This window comes from Ornithorhynchus anatinus, chromosome 4, assembly GCF_004115215.2.
Source record: "Ornithorhynchus anatinus isolate Pmale09 chromosome 4, mOrnAna1.pri.v4, whole genome shotgun sequence".
Taxonomy (NCBI): domain Eukaryota; kingdom Metazoa; phylum Chordata; class Mammalia; order Monotremata; family Ornithorhynchidae; genus Ornithorhynchus; species Ornithorhynchus anatinus.
In genome coordinates, this window is record NC_041731.1 from 60,676,051 (window position 1) to 60,701,546 (window position 25,496).

The following is a 25,496-nucleotide window of genomic DNA, read 5'->3' on the forward strand; positions in this document are numbered from 1 at the left end:
GCGCTCAGTACAGTGCCTGGCACATAATAAGCACTTAAATACCACATAGATTCAGACTGCTCTGCTCCAAGGGGGAGTCCCACGGCTTCAGAGCGAGCCGCTGGACTCAGAGAGCAGACAGTCATAGGGACTCGCAGACACAACTGTAATCGATCATATTTATTAGTAGTAGTAATAATAATAATAATGGCATTTTCAGGGGAAGCAGCGTGGCTCAGTGGAAAGGGCCCGGGCTTCGGAGTCAGAGGTCATGGGTTCGACTCCCGCCTCTGCCACTTGTCAGCTGGGTGACTGGGGGGCGAGTCACTTCACTTCTCTGGGCCTCAGTTCCCTCATCTGTAAAATGGGGATTAACTGTGAGCCTCACGTGGGAAAACCTGATGCCCCTGTATCTGCCCCAGCGCTTAGAACAGTGCTCTGCACATAGGAAGCGCTTAACGGATACCAACATCATTAAGCACTTAGGTGCCAAGCACTGTTCTAAGCATTGGGGTAGATGCAAGGTACTCAGGCTGTCCCACGTGGGGCTCACAGTCTTAGTCCCCATTTTCCAGATGAGGGAACTGAGGCCCAGAGCAGTGAAGTGACTTTCCCAAAGCGCAGCCGGGATTAGAACTCACGACCCCTGACGCCCAAGCCCGGGCTTTTTCCACTGAGCCACGCTGCTTTGCAGAGCACTGTACTAAGCGCTTGGGAGAGTATATATCATACCCTCCCTATCGTACTACCAACGAGAGTTGGTAGCCACGTTCCCTGCCCGTAAGAAACTTACAGTCTAGAGGAGGCGCTCGGTTTGCACGTCCACATCCCCGAGAACTCTGGCATCGTCAAACAATAATGATGGTACTTGTTAAGCGCTTACTATGTGCAGGGCACTGTTCTAAGCGCTGGGGTAGACACAGGGGAATCAGGTTGTCCCACGTGGGGCTCACAGACTTCATCCCCATTTTACAGATGAGGTAACTGAGGCACAGAGAAGTGAAGCGACTTGCCCACAGTCACACAGCTGGCAAGTGGCCGAGCCGGGATTTGAACCCATGACCTCTGACTCCGAAGCCCGGGCTCTTTCCACTGAGACCACAGGCTGCTCCAAGACCGTAGTTCAAACCTCGATTCAGCATGAGCCCGTCTTCGGGCAGGGAACGTCTCTATCTGTCGCCAAATTGTACGTTCCAAGCGCTTAGTACAGCGCTCTGCGCCCAGTAAGCGCTCAATAAATACGACTGAACGAATGAATGACTTGTCAGAGATGATACACCCTATCTGGCAGCGACCTGGATCTACGTATCTTTGAGCAGGAGACATACAAAAGAACGACTGGTACTTAAATGCTTCGGATAATAATCATCATGGCATTTGTTAAGCGCTTTACTGGGCGCAAAGCACTGTTCTAAGCACTGGGGTCGATACGAGGTGATCGGGTTGTCCCACGTGGGGCTCACAGTCTTCATCCCCATTTTCCAGATGAGGTCACTGAGGCCCAGAGACGTGAAGTGACTTGCCTAAATTCACACAGCTGATAGGTGGCGGAGCCGGGATTAGAACCCACGACCTCTGAGTCCTAAGCCCGGCCTCCTTCCGCTGAGCCCCGCGGTGTTGCTCAAGTCCAACTGTCACCTTATTATGAAAGATTCAGTCATCTGTAAATGAACCACACACCAACCCAAGTTTGAATGTGCTTATTTTTATTTCCATTAGAAAAACATTTTTTAAAACCCACAGGTTTTCATCAGTGTGTTGTTTTTTTTTTTAATTGAAAACACTACATTTCAAAACGGAATTCTAGAGGTTAGTCTACCAGAGGGGGAGAACCCTCCAAAAGGAAGCTACTAGTTTTTCATGTAATTTAGAAAACTTCTGAATACGTTGAAACCGGTTAACAGGTTAATATGAATTTCTTGCTGGACTTCTCGAAACTGATATCCAGCTTGTTGATTTCCCATCGAATACTGTCCAAGTCACTAAATTAAGTGGAGGTAACTCCTTATGTGTTATCTTTTCCATCCGAGAGCTTGCCGGGAGTGCAGAATTCCTGGGAAAACGCATTCTTCCCATATCCCTCGCTTCTCTGCCTCGGTTCATTTGGCACAGTAAAGGGTGACGGGTACTTTAAATAACCTAGTTTTGACTTTGAAGTACCGCGTCCGTGCGTATCGCAAACTCTTCAGGCAATGGTTTCGACAAATTTTCCACTCACTGTACGTTCGAAGCCTATCTGTCAAGAAAATAGCATTTTATTAAGGTTTAAACTCCCCCCCCCCAATCAACTGCCCCAATTAGAGTACTTTTTTTTCCTAACTACAGTGATCCTGAACCAACTATAACTGGCAACACAGACAAAGACGCGGCTTAAAGTCTAGCTTTGGTGACGGCTATCGCTTCGATCTCGACACGGCCTCCCTGTGGGGAAACGACGAAACAGGCTATGAATGATTCCGTAAAAACGAACGTTCCCAGCTCTCAACCCCAAATGGAATGCAATGCTTCCCCATTCCAGTGATTTCAGTTTTGTAACGCAGCTCTTAGAAAGCAAATGTCCTTCTGATGTAGGATTTTATGTCTAACTTCAAATAAAGCACCCTAGGGAGTGTGGCGGAGTGGAAAGAGCACGGGTTTGGAAGTCAAGAGACCTGGGGTCTATCCCCAGCTCTATCGCTTGCCTGTTTCGTGACCTTAGGTAAGTCACTTGCCCTCAATTCCTTCCTTTGTAAAATGGGGGTAAGATACCCTACAAGGGACACGGACTGATCCGATTATCTCATATCTATCTATCTGCTATTGTTTTAATGAGATGTCCACCCCCTTGATTCTATTTATTGCTATCGTCCTTGTCTGTCCGGCTCCCCGATTAGACCGTGCGCCCGTCAAAGGGCAGGGACCGTCTCTATCTGTTACCCATTTGTTCATTCCAAGCGCTTAGTACAGTGCTCTGCACATAGTAAGCGCTCAGTAAATACTACTGAATATCTACCCTAAGCACTTAGTACAGTACTTGGCAACGAGTGCTTAATACACCTCGCAATTAGCAGCAGCTATAGCTTTGTAAGGGAAAGAAAATGGAATGGAAACAACGAACGGTTTCTGATACCGAAAGATGGACGGAGGGACCGAGAACTGGGGTGGGGTGGGGAACCCAGGGTGAAAAATGATTAGAGACTCGAAGGAGATGTGGTGAGAAGGAAGAGATAATTCAGAGATTGTAGGAAACTGTGGGAATTGTCGGAAAACGAAAACGGATTCCATTTTGTCATGTACATTTGTCGAAAGCCAGCCAGAGATAAAAATAATAATAATAACAATAATAATGTTGGCATTTGTTAAGTGCTTACAATGTGCAGGGCACTGTTCTAAGTGCTGGGGTAGATACAGGGTCATCAGCCAGAGATGATAATAATAACAACGTTGGTATTTAAGTGCTTACTATGTGCAGAGCACTGTTCTAAGCGCTGGGGTAGATACAGGGTAATCAGCCAGAGATAACAATAATAATAATAATAATAATAATGTTGGTATTTGTTAAGCACTTACTATGTGCCGAGCACTGTTCTAAGCGCTGGGGGAGATACAGGGTCGTCAGGTTGTCCCACGTGAGGCTCACGGTCAATCCCCATTTTCCAGATGAGGGAACTGAGGCCCAGAGAAGTGAAGTGACTTGCCCACATTCACACAGCTGACAAGTGGCGGATCGGGGATTCGAACCCACGACCTCTGACTCCCAAGCCCAGGTTCTTTCCACTGAGCCACGCTGCTTACAGAAGAGTCGGTCGCTTGAGGAAAAAAAAATCTCTGGTCTTTGCCCCCTTCGCCCCCCACAGGAATTACCCTCCCTATTAATGGCAGGATAAAAATAGCTCCTCCTACTATGGGAAGCGCTGGAAGAAGTGTCCAAAAGAACCAGGGAAACCTCTTCTCAATGGAAAACAAAATAGTCATTAAAAACATGGGGTAAGAAGCGTCTCCGGATTAAGTCATAAACAAAAAATTAGCTGGAGGGAGTTACCATTTTTCGTGATTTCTGGCAGACGGCAAGTGGTACTTACTTTAGGCAAAGCAGCCACCTGATATGCAGCTCTCGCCGGGAAACTACTCTTGAAATCTAGATTTTAAAAGTTTCACGTCAGAAGACGGGTCGGAGTCACAACTGTATTGCTGTTCACTCATTCATTCGACGATATTTATTCAGTGCTTTCTGCGTGCAGCGCATTGTACTAAGCCCCCGGGAGACTACAACCGACACGCCCCGCCCCCCCGTTAAACGTGAAGCGTGAAAAAGTAGCGTCCGTCCTATTCAGTAAACTGGATGAGTCTCATGTAAATATCGTCGTTTTCAGGCCCATAAATATCTGTTGTGCAAGATACTTCCTGCAGTCGTGTGTTCTTTCGTTATTACCGCTTTCCTTGTAAATCTGAAATGAAGCTTATTTTTTCATTCCATTTCAATCCACTGCCCGTATCGTGGGCGTCGAGAAGCAGCGTGATAGGGCCCGGGGCCCGGGAGGCACGAGGACCCGGGTTCTAATCCCGGCTCTGCCAACTGCCTAAGCGACCTTGGGCGAGTCACGTAACGCCCCTGTGCCTCAGTTGCCTCATTTGTAAAACGGGGATTAAGACCGTGAGCCCCGTGTGGGACGTGGACCGTGTGCCACTCCATTAGCTTGGATCCACCTCAGCGCTTAGTACAGTGCCCGGCACGTGGCAAGCGCTTCAATCTGGGTGGAAGAAAGCTGCACGGGGTCATAACTGTAGCCTACGAACTCGGGACGCGTGTGGACCGGTCAGTTGTAGAATTGTTATTCGACAGATTCCACGACGGGAAGGATGGCAGACGATGCAACTTGACGGGGAGGGATCAAAACGAACAAAAGGAGACCGGGTCAGAAGACGTTTTCTCTCTAAAAGATCTGCTGCTGCGATAATGGAAATAATGAATAATAATAATAAAGGTGCAAAAAGGAATTATTTCTTTCTGGGGCTGTAAAGAAGGGAAAAAGAAGAAGGGCGGAGACAGATCGGTCATATGCATTCCCAACCTGTACTTATTATCCCTTTATGAGAAAATGACAGAATTCTGAATGACTTAATGTAACCAAAAGTTGACTTACACTGCTTATATATTTCATTTACTGCATTGAAGTCATTTATATCTGCCAGTAAAACTGTCGTCTTTACCACTGGAAGACATAAAAAAGAGGTTATTACCGGGCCTGGATGTGTGGTCCGATCCACTTTTGGAAACGGGAGTGAAATTCCGCGGCGTGTGAAAGAGCAAGAATCACTTCTCTGCCTATAAAAAGGAGAGGTTGTACCCTCACAGCTCCTCCCCGCATCGATCATACGTATGGAGCGCTTACTGTGTGCAGAGCACTCTACCAGAGAAGCAGCGTGGCTCAGTGGCAAGAGCCCGGGCTTGGGAGTCAGAGGCCGTGGGTTCCAATCCCGGCTCTGCCGCTTGTCAGCTGCGTGACTGTGGGCAAGTCACTTCACTTCTCGGGGCCTCAGTTCCCTCATCTGTAAAATGGGGATGAAGACTGGGAGCCTCACATGGGACAACCCGATGACCCCGCATCCACCCCAGAGCTTAGAATAGTGCTCTGCACATAGGAAGCGCTTAACCAATACCGACATTATTATTATTATTATTACTCATTTCATTCATTCGTGCTTATCGAGCGCTTCCCGTGCGCAGAGCACTGCACTAACGGCTCGGGAGAGTATAATACAACAATATAACAGACACATTCCTTGCCCGCCGTGAGCTTAGAGTCTAGAGGACGAGCTCCGCTGACGACATCCATCTCGGCGATCTCGCTCCGCCGACCCGTCGCCCACGTCCCGCCCCTGGCCTGGAACGGCCTCCCTCCTCATGTCAGACGGATCATTGTTCTCCGCCTCTTCAAGGCCTTACTGAAGACCCCTCTCCTCCAAGAAGCCTTCCCTGACTGAACCCCCCACCCCCCACTCCCACCCCCTTCTGCGTCATCCTGCCTGCCGCCTTCACAGAGAAGCAGCGTGGCTCGGTGGCAAGAGCCCGGGCTTGGGAGTCAGAGGTCACGGGTTCTAATCCCGGCTCCGCCGCTTGCCAGCTGGGTGACTGTGGGCAAGTCACTTCGCTTCCCTGGGCCTCAGTTCCCTCAGCTGGAAAATGGGGATTTAAACTGCGAGCCCCACGTGGGACAGTCTGATCATCCCGTATCCCCCCCGCCCCCAGTGCTTAGGAGAGTGCTTTGCACACAGTAACTGCTTTTTTGAGAAGCGGCGTGGCTCAGTGGAAAGAGCCCGGGCTTGGGAGTCAGAGGTCGTGGGTTCGAATCCCGGCTCCGCCACTTGGCAGCTGTGTGACTGTGGGCAAGTCACTTCATTCATTCATGCAATAGCATTTATTGAGCGCTTACTATGTGCAGAGCTCTGTACTAAGCGCTTGGAGTGGGGCAACGGACTTCACTTCTCTGGGCCTCAGTTCCCTCATCTGTCAAATGGGGATGAAGACTGTGAGCCTCACGAGGGACAACCTGATGACCCTGTGACTCCCCCAGCACTTAGAACAGTGCTCTGCACACAGTAAGCGCTTAACAAATATCGACATTATTACTACTATTACTATTATCCATCCTCCCTCCCATCCCCACGGCGCTTATGTACGTATCTGATTTATTCATATTACTGTCTCTCCCTCTAGACCGTGAGCTCGCTGTGGACAGGGAATGCGTCCGTTTGTTGTTGCTCTATACTCTCCCAAGGGCTTAGTACAGTGCTCTGCACACAGTAAGCGCTCAATAATCAAATGAATGAATGAATGCCGCCACGCTTTTCAACTCCCTTAAGTCCTGGCTTGAGGAGCGTGGAGCTGCTTCTTGCCGGCTCTTTGGACGGTCCAGAGGAGCCCAAGGCCCCGGTCGGTTTCCCTCCTCCACTCCCCGCCTACTACTCCAATTTGTTGCCGCACTGTCCATTCCAAGCGCTTAGTACAGTGCTCTGCACAGAGTAAGCGCTCAATAAATACTATTGTATGAATACTCCATACTATTTGCCGGGCCCTCTTGCATTCTCACTTCCTTGGGAAGGCCCACGAAAAAGGAGCTCGGCAGAGGTGGGAATGTCGGCAGTCCCTGTCACTGCTGTAAGTTCGTAGTAGGCAGGGAATGCGTCTGCCCAACCCAGTGCGGTGGACGGAGCACGGGCCCGGGAGGCAGAAGGTCATGGGTTCTAATCCCGGCTCCGCCACCTGTCCGCCGCGTGGCCTTGGGCAAATCGCTTCACATCTCTGTGTCTCAGTCCTCTCATCGGTAAAACGGGGATGGAGACCGTGCGCCCAACTCCATTTGCTTGTATCCACCCCACTGCTTAGCACGGTGCCTGGCACGTACTAAGCACTTAACAAAAACCACAACTATGGTTACTGTTATTACTCTCCCTAAGCGCACAGTAGAGTGCTCTGCACACGGTAAGCACTCGATAAATACCACCGATTGATTATCGATAGCCCCCATAATACTTGGGAACTACTCCCAAAGTAGTGAATCCCTGAAAAATCTGTAATAAAGGATGGAAAGAAAAAAGCCCCAGGGTGCTTGAAAGCATGCCATACCACGGTACCCTAGCCCAATTCTGAATACAAAGAAAGCGGTTTTTCAGTGGAAACATCATCCTCTCTACGCACTTTGTCGGGAAATGTTACATCCTTGTAAGTTCACACTCGGGTGTATACACATCAGTCGATATTTCTGGAGTGCCTACAGCGTGCAGAGCACTGAACTGGATTTTAAATATCTCCCATTTTCAAAGTCCCTAGAACGGCTAGCCTTCTCCAAAATTACAACTTTCCAACAGGCGTACAGAAAAGCAGTCGATTAACTCACCGTTGCTGAAGTCACAGTCTGCAGCTTTCAGAATTTCTCCCATATTGCTAAGAGCCTGCGGTACAAAATAAAAAGGCAAGACACTGATCAATCAGTGGTATTTACTGAGCGCTTTCTAAGAGCAGTGCACTGTTCTAGGCGCTCGCTAGCGTACCGTACCACTGAAGTAGCGGACACGTTCCCGGCCCATAATGGGCTGATAGGCAGACATTAATATGAATAAATAATTTATAAGAAATAATTTAAAGATACGTACCTAAGTGCCGTGGGGTTAGGGGTGGGGTGAAAGTACAACGTCCAAAGGTCACAGATCCGGGTGTAGAGATGACGCAGAAGGGTGAGCGAGCCGGGGAAGAGAGGGCTAATCAGGGAAGGCTTCGTGGAGAAGACGAGCGCTTAACCGCGCTTTGAAGGTGGAGAGAGTGGAGGTCTGGCACATGCGGAGGGGGAGGAAGTTCCAGGCTACGGGGAGGATGTGGGAAAGGGGTCGGTGGCGAGACCCAGGGTTCCCGGGTGTGCTGTGTGACCTCGGGGAAGTCACTTCACTTCTCTGGGCCTCAGTTCCCTCATCTGTAGAATGGGGATTGAGACTGTGAGCCCCACGTGGGACAGGGACTGCGTCCAACCTGAGAACAGTGCCAGGCACACGGTAAGCGCTTAACAAACACCACTATTACTATTTTTCTTATTACCCTGCTGCTCTCTATACTCCATCGAGACCAATTTGCTGACTCTCCCTCACATTCCTGATATGATGAGAATTATTACGGTATTCGTTAAGCACTTATTTCGTGCCGGGCACTGTACTAAGCGCCGGGGTGGATACAGGCAAATCGGGTTGGACATGCACCGTGTCCCACGTGGGGCTCACAGTCTCAACCCCCCTTCTACAGATGAGGGAACCGAAGCCCAGAGAAGTGAAGTCGCTTGCCCGGGTTCACCCAGCAGACAAGGGGTGGAGCCGGGATTAGAACCCATGACCTTCTGACTCTCAGGCCCGGGCTCTAGCCACAATGTCACTCTGCTTCCTTGAAGGCTCTGCCAAGCGACATCGCCATTCAAACCCTCCTCTGATCTAACTTCCCCAATTTATCTGCTTGATTGAAGGAAGATAATTTTCCCATTTACCTGTCATAGGTTTTAAAGCACTCCAATCACCTTGCCCCTTCCTAGCTCACCTCGCTGCTTTCCTACGACAGTGCGGGCTGTACAGTGTGCCCCGATCTCATCTACCTTGCCACCAACCTCTTGCCCACGTCCTGCCTCTGGCCTGGGACACCCGCCCCCCCTCATAGCCAACGGACGATGACTCTCCCCACCTTCAAAGCCTGATCACTCACTCAATAGTATTTATTGAGCGCTTACTATGTGCAGAGCACTGCACTAAGCGCCTGGAATGGACAAATCGGTAACAGACAGAGACAGTCCCTGCCCTTAGACGGGCTTAAGTCTAATCGGGGGAGACGGACAGACGAGAACAACAGCAATAAATAGAATCGAGGGGATGAACATTAGCGAAGGCCCATCTCCTCCAAGAGGCCTTCCCTGACTGCACCCTCATTTCCTTTTCCCCCACTCCCTTCTGCGTCACCCTGACTTGCTCCTTTCATTCATTCCCCTCCCCGCCCAGCCCCACAGCACTCATGTACCTATCTGAAATTTATTTAATTACATGAATGTCCGTGTCCAGATTAAAAGCTCGTTGTGGGCAGGGAACAGGTCTACCCACTCTTTTATACTCTTCCAAGCACTCGGTACGGCTGTCTGCACACCGTGAGTGCTCAATAAATATGACTGATTGATTGCGATCAGTCAACTGTGGCAAAGTTGGAGAAGCAGCGTGGCTCAGTGGAAAGAGCACGGGTTTGGCAGGCACAGGTCATGGGTTCGAAACCCGGTCCTACCACTTGTCAGCTGTGTGACCGTGGGCAAGTCGCTTAACTTCTCCGGGCCTCCGTTACCTCGTCTGTAAAATGGGGATTAAGACTTTGAGCCTCACGTGGGACAACCTGATGACCCCGTATCTCCCCCAGCGCTTAGAACAGTGCTCTGCACATAGTAAGCGCTTAACAAATACCAACATTGATTAATTGATGGGTGTACGTTACATCAGCTGCACACATTTCACCGGTACTTTGCTGTCTGTGGTCCACCTCGTCAAGGGCGGAGGAGACATCCCAGTTCACACTGGTCTCTACCTCGGGGGGAACAGACTCTGGGAATCCTATTTGGGAATAAAAGGCACCGGAACGGGGAAAATTCCAATTGGGTTTGGAAAGGGTTTTACCTGCTTAGCTTCTTCCACCACCCCTCCGGGTACCAGTTGTCCGTTCGCCGGGTCCATGCCTATCTGTCCGGAGATGTACATGGTCTTGTCTACCAGGACGGCTTGACTGAAATCCAGAGAAATCCAATCCCCAAGATTACACATATAATCATTTGCTGGGTGTCCACCAAGAACAGACTCTTTTTTTTCCCCACACCGAGGACCACCCATTGGGTGGTCAACCTAATCTGTTGAATGCCACCGTATTCCCAACTGGTTGAAGCAGCTGATTGGAAAATAAAGGAAATAACCGCTTAGTGAACTTCTGATTAAGGGAAGGTTCTCTTTCTCTAAATTCTTGGAGCAATGGACTTTCCTTAATAACTCCTTAATTCAACTTCTTTATCGAGTAAAAACAGTCCGGCGTAGTGGAAAGAGCACAGGCCTAGGTGAGGACCTGGGGTCTAATCATGCCTCCGACACTCGTCTGCTGGATGGCCTTGGGTAAGTCACTTAACTTCTCTGTGCTTCAGTTACCGCATCTCTAAAACGGGGATTAGGACTGTGAGCTTCACGTGGGTCATGGATTGTGTCCAACCGGATTACCTTTTTATTGTTTCGATGGTTCGCGATGAGCCTTAACTATGTGCCAGGCACTGTTCTCAGTGCTAGGGTGGATATAAGATAATCGGGTGGGACACAGTCACAGTATTCAAGAGTTGAGACTGTATGAAGTTTAAAATCAGCCTAATTTTCTACTAATATGAAACTCTTCTCATGCCCTTAGTCTCTTGGGAGTCAGAGGTCATGGGTTCGAATCCCGACTCTGCCACTTGCCAGCTGTGTGACTGTGGGCAAGTCACTTCACTTCTCTGGGCCTCAGTGACCTCATCTGTAAAATGGGGATTAAGACTGTGAGCCTCACGTGGGACAACCTGAGCGCTTAGAACAGTGCTCTGCACGTAGTAAGCGCTTAACAAATACCGGCATTATCATTAACTTCTCTGTGCCTCAGTGACCTCATCTGTAAAATGGGGATTAAGACTGTGGGCCTCACGGGGGACAACCTGATGACCCTGTATCTACCTCGGCGCTTAGAACGGTGCTCTGCACATAGTAATAATACGCTTAAATACCCACATTATTATCATCTATGGGCGTTAACATTCATTCAATCTCATTTATTGAGTGCTTAATGTGTAAAGAGCACCGTACTAAACGCTTGGGAGTGTACGGAACCACAATAAACAGACACATTCCCTGCCCACGATGAGCTTTCAGTTTAGCGGGGCAGAGGCAGACATGAATACAAATAAATAAAATGACAGATAGGTACCTAAGTGCTGTGGGGCTGGGAGAGAGGAAAAGCAAAGGGAACAAGTCAGGGCGATGCAGAAGGGAGTGGGAGAGGAGGAAAAGTGGGGCTTAGTCTGGGAAGGCCTCTTGGAGGAGATGGGCCTTCGATAAGGCTTTGAAGCGGGGGTCGGGGAGACAGTAATTGTCTGTCGGAATTGAGGAGGGAGGGCGTTCCAGGCCAGAGGCAGGACGTGGGCCAGGGGTCGGCGGCGAGACAGGCAAGAGCGAGGCACGGTGAGAAGGTTAGCATTACAGGAGCCGAGTGCCTAGGCTCGGTTGTAGAAGGAGAGAAGCGAGGTGAGGTAGCAGGGGGCAAGGTGATGGAGTGTTTTAAAGCCAACGGTGAGGAGTTTTTGTTTGATGCGGAGGTGGATGGGCAACCACTGGAGTTTTCTGAAGAGCAGGGTGACGTGTCCTGAACGTTTTTGTAGAAAAATGACCTGGGCAGCAGAATGAAGTGTGCACTGGAGTGGGGAGAGACGGGAGGCCGGGAGGTCAGCGAGGAGGCTGATGCAGTAATCCAGGCGGGAGAGGATGAGGGACTGCATTAACTCTGGATGGAGAAGGAAGGGCGGATTTTAGCCATGTTGTGAAGGTGGGACCGACAGGATTTAGTGATGGATTGATGAGAAAGAGGACTCAGGGGTAAGACCAAGGTTATGGGCTTTTGAGACAGGAAGGACGGTGGTGCCGTCTACAGTGATGGGAAAGTCAGCGGGTGGACAGGGTTTGGGTGGGAAGATACGGAGCTCTGTTTTGGACACGAGAAACTTGATGTGACGGGAGAACATCCAAGTAGCGATATCATCATCATCGAGGGTATTTATTGAGCGCTTAAAAATAATAATAATAATAATAATGATGGTATTTAAGCGCTTACTATGTGCAGAGCACTGTTCTAAGCGCTGGGGTAGACACAGGGGAATCAGGTTGTCCCACGTGGGGCTCACAGACTTCATCCCCATTTTCCAGATGAGGTAACTGAGGCCCAGAGAAGTGAAGCGACTTGCCCACAGTCACACAGCTGGCAAGTGGCCGAGCCGGGATTTGAACTCATGACCTCGGACTCCAAAGCCCGGGCTCTTTCCACTGAGCCACGCTGCCTCTCTGGGTGCAGAGCACCGTTCTAAGCACTTGGGTGAGTATAATACAACAGAGTTCGTAGGCATGTTCCTTGCCCACAACAAGCTTACAGTCTGGAGTCACATATTGAGCTCCATTCCCAGTTCTTGACACTCTCATTCCTCTTCCCACGTTCCAGTTACATTGGATTTCTCCAGCCGGGCTACAGTTCCGAGGACGTACGAGGGAGGTGGAGGCAGGCGCCTTTTCGGAGAGAGGCTGCGCTCAAACACTTCTGCGATACTCCGAGGGGCAACGCGTGCTACTGTCCTTCGCTGCCAGCGTGAGTGGGAAATCCCACTTGACGCTGAAGAAGCAGCGGGATCGACAAGATTCGAACCCGCTCGGTTCAGAGTTCCTAAATCACATCAGCTGATTCACTTTGGCCCCGAAATAGATAACTCTTTAATTGTGTTAATCTATAAACTTCTCAGGTTCAGTGCCGTCGTCATCATCAGCTAGCATTTTTTGAGAACATGCCGTGTGCACTGCATTGTAACAGACCTAAACCCTGTATTCTTTAAAAATTCTTAATCTTTATTTCCTCCCCGTTCCTTTTTGGTGCGTGACGATTCACATTCGGTCCTATTTATTGAGCGCTTACTGTGTGCAAAGCACCGTACTAAGCTCTTGGGAGAGCACAACGTTAACAATAAACGGACACATTCCTGCCCACAGCGAGCTCACAGTCTACAGGGGGAGACGGACATTAATCTAAAAAATCCCAGTGGATTTTTGCTGAGAATCTCACATAAAGTGCTCAACCTGGGATGTCACAAGAATTACGTTGGAATTACACAAATAAACAAGTCTCACATGTTCAAGCCATGTGGAGGGGAGGAAAAAAAAAGGGTGGGGTTAGTACTGCATGAATCCTACCCCTTAGTGAAGGGGTGAACTAGTGGTCACCATATTCCATAGGATTCCCGGGTCTGCTGTGTGACCTTGGGCAAGTCACTTCGCTTCTCCGTGCCTCAGTTCCCTCATCTGTGAAATGGGGATTGGGACTGTGAGCCCCACGTGGGACCGGGACTCTGTCCAACTCCATTTGCTCGTATCCACCCCATCGCTTAGAACAGGGCCTGGCACGTAGTAAGTGCTTAACGGACACCATGATTACTATTATTATCCTTATTATTATTCTAAGGGTGTGGTTTCTACCTGCCTAAAAGCCAGTAAAATATCACCGAAAATCTACTTACTGCCTGAAAATCTCACAGAATCAGTTGGAATGCAGCAATCGCAGAATTGTTTAGGGACCGTCAGGACATTGCAGATGCACCTCATGTCGCTTCGTGCAAAAACAGTGTCGTTCCGAAAACTCAGTCACACTGCAATGTGCCCATTGGTCAAGTGCCGGCAACACCCCCCGAACTCTATTCCCGAGGAAAGCAAATTCAACGGATTTCAGTTCTTCCCGGCGGCGTCCTCAACTCTAGGTCACCGGCCTGACCTCACCCGGAGAACAAGTTAAAAACAACACAGAACTCTCCAAAGGTTTTAAAGGCGTGTTTGAATTAATCAGGGGCAGGGCTAATTAGTAATAGCACCACTGCTCTCTACCACTTTGGGCCTAAGAACACTAAGTGTTCTACGTCCAGGGAGAGATGAGATTTCTAAACCAATAAAAAGAAAAAAGAATCAACCCTTAGGAAGTGGATTTCTTCTCCCTGGCAGATTTCTTCTCTTTTACTGTCAGCTTTGCAGCTTAATGATTCTAATGAAGCTCATCTTAATTTAATAAAATGTTCTTCTTTCCTGAAGCAGCGTGGCCTAGAGGATAGAGCTCAGGCTTGGCAATGGTAAGGGCGTGGGTTCTAATCCTGGCTCTACCACACGTCTTCTATGTGATAATAATGTTGGTATTTGTTCATAATAATAATAATGTTGGTATTTGTTAAGCGCTTACTAGGTGCAGAGCACTGTTCTAAGCGCTGGGGTAGATACAGGGGTATCAGGTTGTCCCACGTGAGGCTCACAGGCTTCATCCCCATTTTACAGATGAGAGAACTGAAGCACAGAGAAGTGAAGTGACTTGCCCACAGTCACACAGCTGCCAAGTGACTGAGTTGGGATTCGAACCCATGACCTCTGACTCCTAAGCCCGGGCTCTTTCCACTCAGCCACGCTGCTTCTCTAATCTTGGGCACACTTCTCTGGGCCTCAGTTGCCTCCTCTGTAAAACAGGGATGAAGACGGTGAGTCCCACGTGGCTGCGTCCAACCTGATTAGCTCGTACCTACCCCGGCGCTTCGAACGGTGCCTGGCACGTAGTTAGCGCTCAACGAGTACCAGCAAGAAACAAAAACAAAACAAAAAACCCTAATGAGCTCCTAGTAAGTGAAGAAGACCAAAGGCCAAGATATTCTCCTCGTCATCAGGGTGACTGATTCACTATTAACTCTCACATATTAAAAGAAATGTTGAGCGCTCACTGACCAACACCTTCAGCGAGCACTTCATTCATTCAGTCGTATTTATTGAGCGCTTACTGTGCGCAAAGCACCGTGCAAAGCTCTTGGGAGAGCACGATGCAACAATAAACAGACACAGAAGCCACGTGGCTCAGTGGAAAGAGCCCGGGCTTGGGAGTCAGAGGACATGGGTTCGAATCCCAGCTCAGTCACTTCATTCATTCATTCAATAGTATCTATTGAGCGCTTACTATGTGCAGAGCACTGGACTAAGCGCTTGGAATGGACAAAGCGGTAACAGATAGAGACGGTCCCTGCCCTTTGACGGGCTTACGGTCTAATCGGGGGAGATGGACAGACAAGAACAACAGCAATAAAACTTAATAAAATAACACTTGTCAGCTGTGTGACTGGGAGCAAGTACTTCACTTCTCTGGGCCTCAGTTCCCTCATCTGTAAAATGGGGATGAAGACTGTGAGCCTCACGAGGGACCACCTGATGACCCTGTATCACCCCCGCGCTTAGAACAGTGCTCAGCACATAGTAAGCGCTTAACAAATACCAACCTTCCTGCCCACAGCGAGCTCACAGTCTAGAGGGGGAGACGGACATTAATATAAATAGATACATAAAAGTGAGGAGAGCACTGTACTAAACGCCGGGGAGGATACAATTCAACAGAGTTGGTAGACCCGTTTCTCTGCCCACAAGGAGCATTTTTCTAAAAAACTATTTAGCCCACGTCTCCCCACACGGGTACCTCCGGTGTTTGCCCATCCCTCTCGGGCAACTCTTTCCCGACATCTTTAAAGTCGACATCAATCGGCTCGCCCTTTCCTACGCCCAAGCCGGCCCGTTTTGTTCCCCTAACGCCAACCTACTCACTCCATTCATTCATTCAATAGTATTTATTGAGCGCTTACTATGTGCAGAGCACTGTACTAAGCGCTTGGGATGAACAAGTCGGCAACAGACAGAGACGGTCCCTGCCGTTTGACGGGCTCACGGTCTAATCGGGGGAGACGGACGGACGAGAACGATGGCGATAAATGGAGTCGAGGGGAAGAACATCTCGTAAAAACCGATGGCGACTAAATAGAATCGAGGCGATGTACAATTCATTAACAAAATAAATAGGGTAACGGAAATATATACAGTCGAGCGGACGAGTACAGTGCCGAGGGGATGGGAAGGGAGAGGGGGAGGAGCAGAGGGAAAGGGGGAGAAGAGGGTTTAGCTGCGGAGAGGTGAAGGGGGGGTGGCAGAGGGAGTAGAGGGAGAAGAGGAGCTCAGTCTGGGAAGGCCTCTCGGAGGAGGTGAGTTTTAAGTAGGGTTTTGAAGAGGGGAAGAGAATCAGTTTGGCGGAGGTGAGGAGGGAGGGCGTTCCGGGACCGCGGGAGGACGTGGCCCGGGGGTCGACTCTACCTCAATCTGGTCTATTTTGCTACCTACCTTTTTGCCCGTGTCCTCCCTCTGGTTTGGAACTCCCCCTCCCTTCATATACGACAGACCACCACCCTCCCCACCTTCAAGCAGCGTGGCTCAGTGGAAAGAGCCCGGGCTTGGGAGTCAGAGGTCACGGGTTCGAATTCCGGCTCCGCCGCTTGGCAGCTGTGTGACTGGGGGCAAGTCGCTTCACTTCTCTGGGCCTCAGTTCCCTCATCTGTAAAACGGGGATTAACTGTGAGCCTCACGTGGGACGACCTGATGACCCTGTATCTACCCAGCGCTTAGAACAGTGCTCTGCACATAGTAAGCGCTTAACAAATACCAACATTATTATTATTATTCAAAACCTCATTAAATTCACATCTCTTTCAAGAGGCCTCTCTCTCCCCAACTAAGGTCCCCCTTTGGCACTGCCCTGGCCCTTGGATCTGGATCCTTTAACCTCCTGATATTCACCCCACCCTCAATCCCACAACATTTATAATAATGATGGTACTTGTTAAGCACTTACTAGGTACCAAGCACTGTTCTAAGCGCTGGGGTAGATACAAGATCATCAGGTTGTCTCACAGTCTTCATCCTCATCTTCCAGATGAGGTAACTGAGGCCCAGAGAAGTGAAGTGACTTGCCCACAGCCACACAGCTGACAAGTGGCGGAGCCGGGATTGGAACTCATGACCTCTGCCTCCCAAGCCCGGGCTCTTTCCGCTGAGCCACGCTGTTTTCTCTCCTCCTATCTCTTCGGCCGTTTCTTCTCAGTCTCTTCTGCGGGCTCCTCCTCTGGGACTTGGGGACTAGACCGTAAGCCCGTCAAACGGCAGGGACCGTCTCTATCTGTTGCCGACTTGTTCATTCCAAGAGCATAGTACAGTGCTCTGCACGTAGTAAGCGCTCAATAAATACTACTGAATGAACAGAGTTCAGCTCTGGATCTTCTTCCAGTCTCCATCCAGAAGCAGCGCGGCGGAGTGGCGAGAGTGCAGGCCGGGGAGTCAGCCGGTCATGGGTTCTAGTCTCGGTTCTGCCCCTTGTCTGCCGTGTGACCTTGGGCAAGTCGCTTCACTTCCCTGGGCCTCAGTTCCCTCCTCTGTAAAATGGGGTTTGAGACTGGGAGCCCCACGTGGGACAGGATCTGTGTCCAACCCCATTTGCTTGTATCCACCCCAGCACTTTGTACAGTGCCTGGTAACATAGTAAGCGCTTAACAAATACCATAATCATCATTATTATTATTATACCCATGTTTTCATTCGCTCCCATAGCTTCAACTGCCATCTCTACACAGATGATTCCCAATTCTACAACCCCAGCCCTGACCTCTCTCCTTCTCTGCACTTTTGCATTTCTTCCAGTCATTCGTTCATTCATTCAATAGTATTTATTGAGCGCTTACTATGTGCAGAGCACTGTACTAAGCGCTTGGAATGTACAGAATCTTGGTTTCTCCTGGTCCCATCGACTACAGTTTGATCCCAGTGTTACAGTTTGTTTCTTAGGAGAAAAGGGGAGCAAGTTGGTAGGCTTTTCCAGCCTGTTTATTTTGTTTATTTTGTTTAATGAGATGTACATCACCCTGATTCTATTTATTTGCCATTGTTTTTATGAGATGTTCTTCTCCTTGACTCTATTTATTGCCATTGTTCTTGTCTGCCTGTCTCCCCCGATTAGACTGTAAGCCCGTCAAAGGGCAGGGACTGTCTCTATCTGTTGCCCTAAAGACATGTCTAATTTGGACGAAAGAGAAACCGACACTTCAAACTTAGCATGTCAGAAACAGAGCTCCTCATCTTCCCACCTAAACCCTGTCCTTCCCATCGCTGTAGAGAGCTCTGCTATAATAATAATAATAATGTTGGTATCTGTTAAGCGCTTACTACGTGCAGACCACTGTTCTAAGCGCTGGGGTAGACACAGGGGAATCGGGTTGTCCCACGTGGGGCTCAAAGTCTGAATCCCCATTTTACAGATGAGGTAACTGAGGCACAGAGAAGCAAAGTGACTTGCCCACAGTCACACAGCTGACAAGTGGCGGAGCCGGGATTCGAACCCATGACCTCTGACTCCAAAGCCCGGGCTCTTTCCACTGAGCCACGCGCTATCCTCCCCATCTCACGAGCCCATAACCTTGGCATCTCCCTCATTCGACCCACACATTCAACCTGCCCCGAAATCCTGTCAGTTCTACTTTCACCAAATATTCATTCGCTCATTTAATGGTATTTATTGAGTGCTTACTATGTGCTTCACTCATTCAATCGTATCTGAGTGCTTACTATGTGCTTCACTCATTCAATCGTATTTATTGAGCCCTTACTATGTGCAGAACACTGTACTAAGCACTAGGAATGTACAGTTCGGCAACAGATAGAGACCATTCCTGCCCAATGACGGGTTCACAGTCTAATCGGGGCAGATGGACGGGCAAAAACAAGACAACATCATCATGATAAATAGAATCAAGCGGATGGACACCTCATTAACTAAATAAATAGGGTCATAAAAATCTCTACAAATGAGCACAGTGCTGAGGGGAAGGGAGAGGGGGAGGAGCAGAGGGAAAAGGGGGGAAAAGGGGGCTTGGCTGAGGGGAGGTGAAGGGGGGGCAGAGAGGGAGCAGAGGGAAAAGGGGAAGCTCAGGCTGGGAAGGCCTCCTGGACGAGGTGAGCTCTCAGTAGGGCTTTGGAGAGTTAGTTTGGTGGAGGTGAGGAGGAAAATCCTGCCTTTTCTTTTCCATCCAAACTGCTACGACTCTGATCCGAACACTTATTTCCCATGCTGCCTAAAGCACCAGCCTTCTCACTCATCTCCGTCTCCCATCTCTCCCCTTCCAGTCCTTGCTTCATTCTTCTGAGAAACTGTTCAGTCCATACCTCCCTCTTCCTCAGAAACCTCCAGCGGTTGCCTCTTCACCTTCCCATCACACAGAAGCTCCTTACCAAACTAAGGAACTATCATCCAAATTAATATCAGCCCCAATTAATCTGAGTACGTTTCACCCTGCATTTGGATTTTCGACAGCGTCTATCACTGTGACTCTCGATTCTATTTCCGAAGCCAGTCGTCATAAGTTAAACTGCAGTCGACTTCAATCTCGGGGAGATATTCTACTTGAGTGGTTCTACTAGACTTTCCTATCTAAAACATTACGATCCAACTGATGATGATGACGATGGCATTTGTAAGCGTTTACTATGTGCGAAGCACTGTTCTAAGCGCTGGGGGGAAGAGGGGATATAGGGTGATCAGGTTGCCCCCAGTGGGGCTCACAGTCTTCATCCCCATTTTACTGATGAGGGAACTGAGGCCCAGTGAAGTGACTGGCCCAAAGTCACACAGCTGACAGGTGGCGGAGTCGGGATTAGAACCCATGACCTCTGACTCCCAAGCCCGGGCTCTTTCCATTAAGCCACGCTGCTTCTCAATTAATCTTGAGATGCGAGACGTGCTAGGGAGAGAGACCCGACCTAGACCGTGAGTCCTGTACGGGACAGGAACCGGATCTAAGCTGATTATCTTGTACTTTCCTCAACGCTCAGAACAACACTCGGCACATAGTAACCGCTTAATACCACGTTGTTATTATTATTATAGTTACATAAAAAGGGTTGAAAATGGGATAAGCCCCTCAAATACTTCATTTATTGGTCAAAGGGGGGCAGTTATTCCAGGTCCCAGGATCTGCATAGGGTATTTTACAAATGGTTATTTTGCATAGGTTATTTGACAATTTTTCCCCGGTTGGCCACAGTCCCTGTCCCACGTAGAGCTCACGGTCTCAATCCCCATTTTACGGACGCACGGGGAAGTGACGTGACTTGCCCGAGGTCACACGGCAGACAAGTGGCAGGGCGGGGATTAGAACCCGTGGCCTTCTGACTCCCAGTCCGTGTCTGATCCGCTACCCTAGGCTGCTCCTCGCTACTTATACTGCACTCGCCCAAGTGCTCAATATAGCGCTCGGCACTCAGTAGACACCCAATAAATACTTCCAGTCGATCGCCTGGGATGAAGCTAATGAAACTAATGAATGGGCTCAGCATAAGGAAGCCTCTAGTTCCCTCACCCACCTCACTAATTATACGCCCAGTATTTGAAGCCCTTGTTTAAAGGACTGGCTTCTGTCCAGACGGGCAAAATAATCCTCATTAACCCTCTGGTTTGGGGCAATTCATAGCCCTTCCCTCCTTAGTAGTTCCTGACTATCTTTCCTGGGTCACAATTTAAATGATTTTTATCCTAAATTCAAGAAAGCTCATTCCCAGATTAGACTGTGAGCCCATCATTGGGCAGGGACTGTCTCTTTCTGTTGCCAAATTGGCCATTCCAAGTGTTTAGTTCAGTGCTCTGCACATGGTAAGCGCTCAGTAAATACTATTGAATGAATGAATATTGAAGGAACCCCATGGGCAACGGGTACCGTGCCCCACTTTATTAGCTTGTCTCTACCCCAGCGCTCGATATAGGACACCTAGCAAACGCTTAGCAAACAGCATTAAAAAAATGCAGGGAAAGATACACTGGTTATCTAAACCAAGAATATTAAATGTTTTCTGAAGGCACAGAGACTTGAAAATTTGGAGTTTGGTAGATTGTAGAAATCAGGGTCCCTACAGATGATTGGCTGGTCACAGTGGCTTTATTTTTTGCCCATCTACCAGTTAAAAAGGGAACAGGGATCTACTGGCAAAGAGGGAAATTTGCCAGAAGGGGCATTTTTCCTCCAGTTCCTTTTCCTTTTAATGTCCACGATGCTCTGGATTGTATTTCGGCTGGAACTTCGGGTTCCAGGGATGCCTACTTGCTGTCCTCTTTTCCCTTTTCCTTCCTGCCCCCACCTTTCCTCACCTCTACGAAGACGAGAAGCAGGGCGGCCTCATGGATAGAGCCCGGGCCTAGGAGTCGGAAGGAGCTGGGTTCTAATCCCGGTTCCGCCCCTTGTCTGCCATGTGACCTTGGACAAGCCACTTCACTTCTCTGGGCCTCAGTTTCCTCCTCTGTAAAATGGGGATTGAGACTGGGAGCCCCATGTGGGACAGGGACTGTGTCCAATCTGATTACCTTGTGTGCACCCCAGCGCTTAGAACAGTGCCTAACACACAGTAAGCGCTTAATACTGATAAGCAGCACAGTGTAGTGGACAGAGCACGGGCCTGGGAGTGAGAGGGTCATGGGTTCTAATCCCAGTTCTGCCACTTGTCTGCTGTTCATTCATGCCATCATATTTGTTAAGTGCTTACTGTGTGCAGAGCACTGTGCTCTGTGACCCTGGGCACGTCACTACACTTACCTGGGCCTCACTTACCTCATCTGTAAAACATGGGGATTGAGACGGTGAGCCAAATTTGGGCTAGGGACTGTGTCCAACCTGATTAATCTGCATCTACCCCAGCACTTGGAACAGTGCTTGGCACATAATAAGCACTTAAGAAGTACCGTAATTAATTAACAAATACTTTTAAGAGGCGGGGGAGAGGCAGGGCAGGGAAACCACTAGCTTATTGCCTTGGTGGCTTGGGGGCAAAGTATAAACCCGGCCTCTTCTGCCCCTCCGCCTGTAAATCATTAGTACAAAAATGCAAAAGAAATATGGTTAGATTCCTAGAATACCTTTATTTTTCCTTATTTGATATAAGACCACCACTCCCAAAATGACTCCTACTTTTAAGAACTTAAGTCAAAGGAGACCAGTCAGACAAACCACTTCAATACCATTGTATTGAACTCGCCCAAGCGCTTAGGACAATGCCCTGGAAATAGCGCTCAACAAATACCCCCGATTAATTGATTTTTCTCTACCACCTTTCATTCTGCCTTCCCAGACTGAGCCCTCCCTTTCCCTCTGCTCCTCCTCCCTCCCTCTGTTCTTCCCCCTTCCCCTCCCCTCAGCCCTTGTCTATATTTGTCTATATTATTTATTACTCCATTTATTTTATTGATGTATATATATATATATGATTCCATTTATCTATTTTGATGGTATTGATGCCGGCCTACTTGTTTGGTTTTGTTGTCTGTCTCCCCCTTTTAGATTGTGAGCCCGTTTTGGGGCAGGGATTGTCTCTCTCTGTTGCCCAACTGTACTTTCCAAGCGCTTAGTCCAGTGCTCTGCACCCAGTAAGCGCTCAATAAATACTACTGAATGAACGAATGAAAATGAGAAGAGTAATACTGTACTTAATGCCCACGTTGCACTGTACTTTCCCCAGCGTTTAGTAGTAAAGAAGCAGTGTGGCTCAGTGGAAAGAGCCCAAGCTTGGGAGTCGGAGGTCATGGGTTCCAATCCCGACTCTGCCCCTTGTCAGCTGGGTGACTGTGGGCAAGTCGCTTCACTTCTCTGGGCCTCAGTGACCTCATCTGGAAAATGGGGATGAAGACTGAGAGCCCCACTTGGGACAACCTGATCACCTCGTATCACCGCCCCCAGCGCTCAGAACAGGGCTTGGCACATAGTAAGCGCCCCACAAATGCCATTATTATTATTTTGCACAGAGTCAGCGCTCAATAAATACGACTGAATGAATGCACAAGGGCGGCACATGGATCCGAGAAGCAGCGCGGCTCAGTGGAAAGAGCCCGGGCTTGGGAGTCAGAGGTCATGGGTTCGAATCCCTTGTCAGCTGTGGGCCTGTGGGCAAGTCACTTCACTTCTCTGGGCCTCAGTTCCCTCACCTGTAAAATGGGGATTAACCTGATGACCCTGGATCTCCCCCAGCGCTTAGAACAGTGCTCTGCACCTAGTAAGCGCTTAACAAATACCAACATTATTAGGATGATGATTACCTGTAGGGTCCAATTGCTCCTGGAGCTTTCGCTGTGCTGATCACTTTCTTAATCAGGGAAGACATGCCTGGAAAAGAAAATCAGGAAATAAAAATCCCTCCCTAAGCTCCCCCTTGCAGCTGCACAACTCGCTCAGCCCTCGTCTGCTGCAACGTGCCAGTGGCTGGGACCCTGCCGCGCGCGGCATTGTGGGAGCTGTAGTCCGGGCGGCACCCGAGGGACGGGTGACCGCGCGCGGCATTATGGGGGTTGTAGTCCGGGGGCAGCCGAGGGGGGGGCCTTCTAGGGCGCATGCGTTCTGATAATGGCAGGTCGCGAATGGCATTGTGGGAGCTGTAGTCCGGGGCATCCGAGGACCGAGCAGCCGCGCGCGGCATTATGGGAGCTGTAGTCCGGGGGCAGCCGAGGGGGCCTTCTAGGGCGCATGCGTGCTGCTAATGGCAGGTCGCGAACGGCATTGTGGGAGTTCTAGTCCGGGGGCAGCCGAGGGGGCCTTCCAGGGCGCATGCGTGCTGCTAATGACAGGTCGCGAACGGCATTGTGGGAGCTCTAGTCCGGGGGGCATCTTCTAGGGCGCATGCGTCCTGCTATTGAGTGGCTGCCCACAGCTTTGCGGGAGCTGTTAGTCGGCTGACATCCAAGTGGCCAAAGAGGGCCTTCTAATAATAATAAGGTTGGTATTTGGTAAGCGCTTACTATGTGTAAAGCTCTGTTCTAAGCGCTGGGGGGAATACCACGGTCTTCATCCCCATTTTCCAGATGAGGTCACTGAGGCCCAGAGAAGTGAAGTGACTTCTCCACAGTCACCCAGCTGACAAGTGGCAGAGCCGGGATTCGAACCCGTGACCTCTGACTCCCAAGCCCGGGCTCTTTCCCCTGAGCTACGCTGCTTCTCTACTGCGTCCCGCTAATAAGCGGCTGCGCGCGGCATTGTGGGAGCTGTTGTCCGGGGGCAGCCGACGGGGGCCTTCTAGGGCGCATGCGTCCTTCCGCTGGGCCGCGCAAGGCATTGTGGGAGTTGTAGTCCGGGGCGTCCGAGTGTCCGAGGAGGGGCTTCTAGGGCGCATGCGTCCTTCCGCTCAATGGCCGCGCACGGCGTGGTAGAAGTAGTTAGTCTGGGCGGGGGGGGAGCTGTTAGCTGAGTCAGAGAAGCAGCGTGACTTAGTGGAAAGAGCCCGGGCTTGGGAGTCAGAGGTCATGGGTTCTAATCCAGGCTCTGTCATTTGTCAGCTCTGTGACTGTGGGCAACTCAGTTCCCTCAGCTGTAAAATGGGCGTGAAGACTGTGAGCCCCACCTGATCACCTTGTATCCCTCCTCCTTTACACATAGTAAGCGCTTATCAAATACCAACATTATTAGTAGCATCCGAGGCGGGCCTTCTAAGGCGCATGCGTCCTTCTTCTAGGCGGCCGCGCACGGCATCATGGGAGCCGTAGTCTGGCGCTCTCCGACGGAGGGAGATCCTCGTGGGGCGCATGCGTCTTGCCGCCGGGCGCCCGCAGTCAGGTGATATATCCGAGGGGCTGGGGAGGAAGCTCCTCGTAGGGCGCATGCGTGCTACTGCCGGGCGGCCGCGCACGGCATCGTGGGAGTCGTAGTCTGGCGATAGCCGAGGGAGGAAGCTCCTCGTAAGGCGCATGCGTGCTACTCCCCTGGCGGCCGCGCACGGCATCCTGGGAGCCGTATTTCCGGCGCTATCCGAGGGAGAGAGATGAGCGTAGGGCGCATGCGTCCTGTCGCCGGGCGGCCGCGCACGGCATCGTGGGAGTTGTAGTCCGACGGCCTCGGGGTGGGGGGGGAGGTGGTCGTAGGGCGCATGCGTCTTGCTGCAGGGAGGCCGCGCACGTTGTGGCTGGGCCAGGCGGGGAGGACAGGACGAGGAGGAGACGAAGAAGAAGAAGAAGAGGGGCCTGCGAAGAGGCTCTCAAGGACGAGAGGAAAGGCGACCACCTCGGGAGGTAGGAGGCCGAGCCCCTTGGCTGGGTGGTGCAGCTGGAGGTGCAGCTCACCTCCTCCAGGAGGCCTTCCCAGGCTGAGCCCCCCCTTTCCCCCTGCCCCTCCCCCCCAGCATCATCCTCATTTCCCTGTATTATTTATTACCCGCTTTATTCTGTCGATGAGGCGTCCCTCCCCTTCATTCTATTTATCATGATGTTTTGTTTTGCTGTGCTGATTGTCTCCCCCCCCCCGTTTAGGCTGGGAGCCCGTCCTGGGGCAGGGATGGTCCCTCTCTGTTGCCCAGTTGTCCAT

At 50.2% G+C, this 25,496-nt stretch overlaps 2 protein-coding genes across 6 annotated transcripts in view; one reads left to right on the forward strand and one right to left on the reverse strand.

The window, feature by feature from the left end:
• Nucleotides 1-1,664: 1,664 nt before the first annotated feature.
• Nucleotides 1,665-23,434, reverse strand: LOC100074817 (2-iminobutanoate/2-iminopropanoate deaminase). 5 transcript variants are annotated; one of them, XM_003431321.5, is made up of 6 exons: nt 23,246-23,432; nt 10,144-10,249; nt 7,857-7,911; nt 5,103-5,171; nt 4,041-4,096; nt 1,665-2,215 (listed from the first exon to the last, which is right to left on the reverse strand). In XM_003431321.5, the coding sequence occupies exons 1-6, from the start codon at nt 23,308-23,310 to the stop codon at nt 2,165-2,167; spliced, it is 402 nt and encodes a 133-aa protein (XP_003431369.1). In that variant the 5' UTR covers nt 23,311-23,432; the 3' UTR covers nt 1,665-2,164. The 5 variants fall into 5 exon arrangements, with proteins under 5 accessions (XP_003431369.1, XP_001506391.1, XP_039767753.1 ...); XM_001506341.6 differs by having other exon boundaries at nt 1,665-2,400; XM_007672289.4 differs by lacking the exons at nt 1,665-2,215; nt 5,103-5,171 and adding exons at nt 2,379-2,400; nt 5,200-5,284 and having other exon boundaries at nt 23,246-23,434.
• A 1,619-nt stretch (nt 23,435-25,053) lies between these two features.
• Nucleotides 25,054-25,496, forward strand: part of POP1 (POP1 homolog, ribonuclease P/MRP subunit) — a 32,475-nt gene continuing 32,032 nt past the window's right edge. The window contains exon 1 of the mRNA XM_029063954.2: nt 25,054-25,204. The gene's annotated coding sequence lies outside the window, so the exon portion shown is untranslated. The remainder of the gene's footprint in view (nt 25,205-25,496) is intronic.

Excerpts from the sequence above, each read along its gene's own strand:
- LOC100074817 (XM_003431321.5), bottom strand. The coding sequence starts at position 23,310 with ATGTCTTCCCTGATTAAGAAAGTGATCAGCACAGCGAAAGCTCCAGGA. Across the intron at positions 7,912-10,143 it reads TGGTGGAAGAAGCTAAGCAG|GCTCTTAGCAATATGGGAGA; the intron begins GTAAAACCCTTT and ends TTTGTACCGCAG. Across the intron at positions 2,216-4,040 it reads AGGTGGCTGCTTTGCCTAAA|ATAGGCTTCGAACGTACAGT; the intron begins GTAAGTACCACT and ends TTTTCTTGACAG.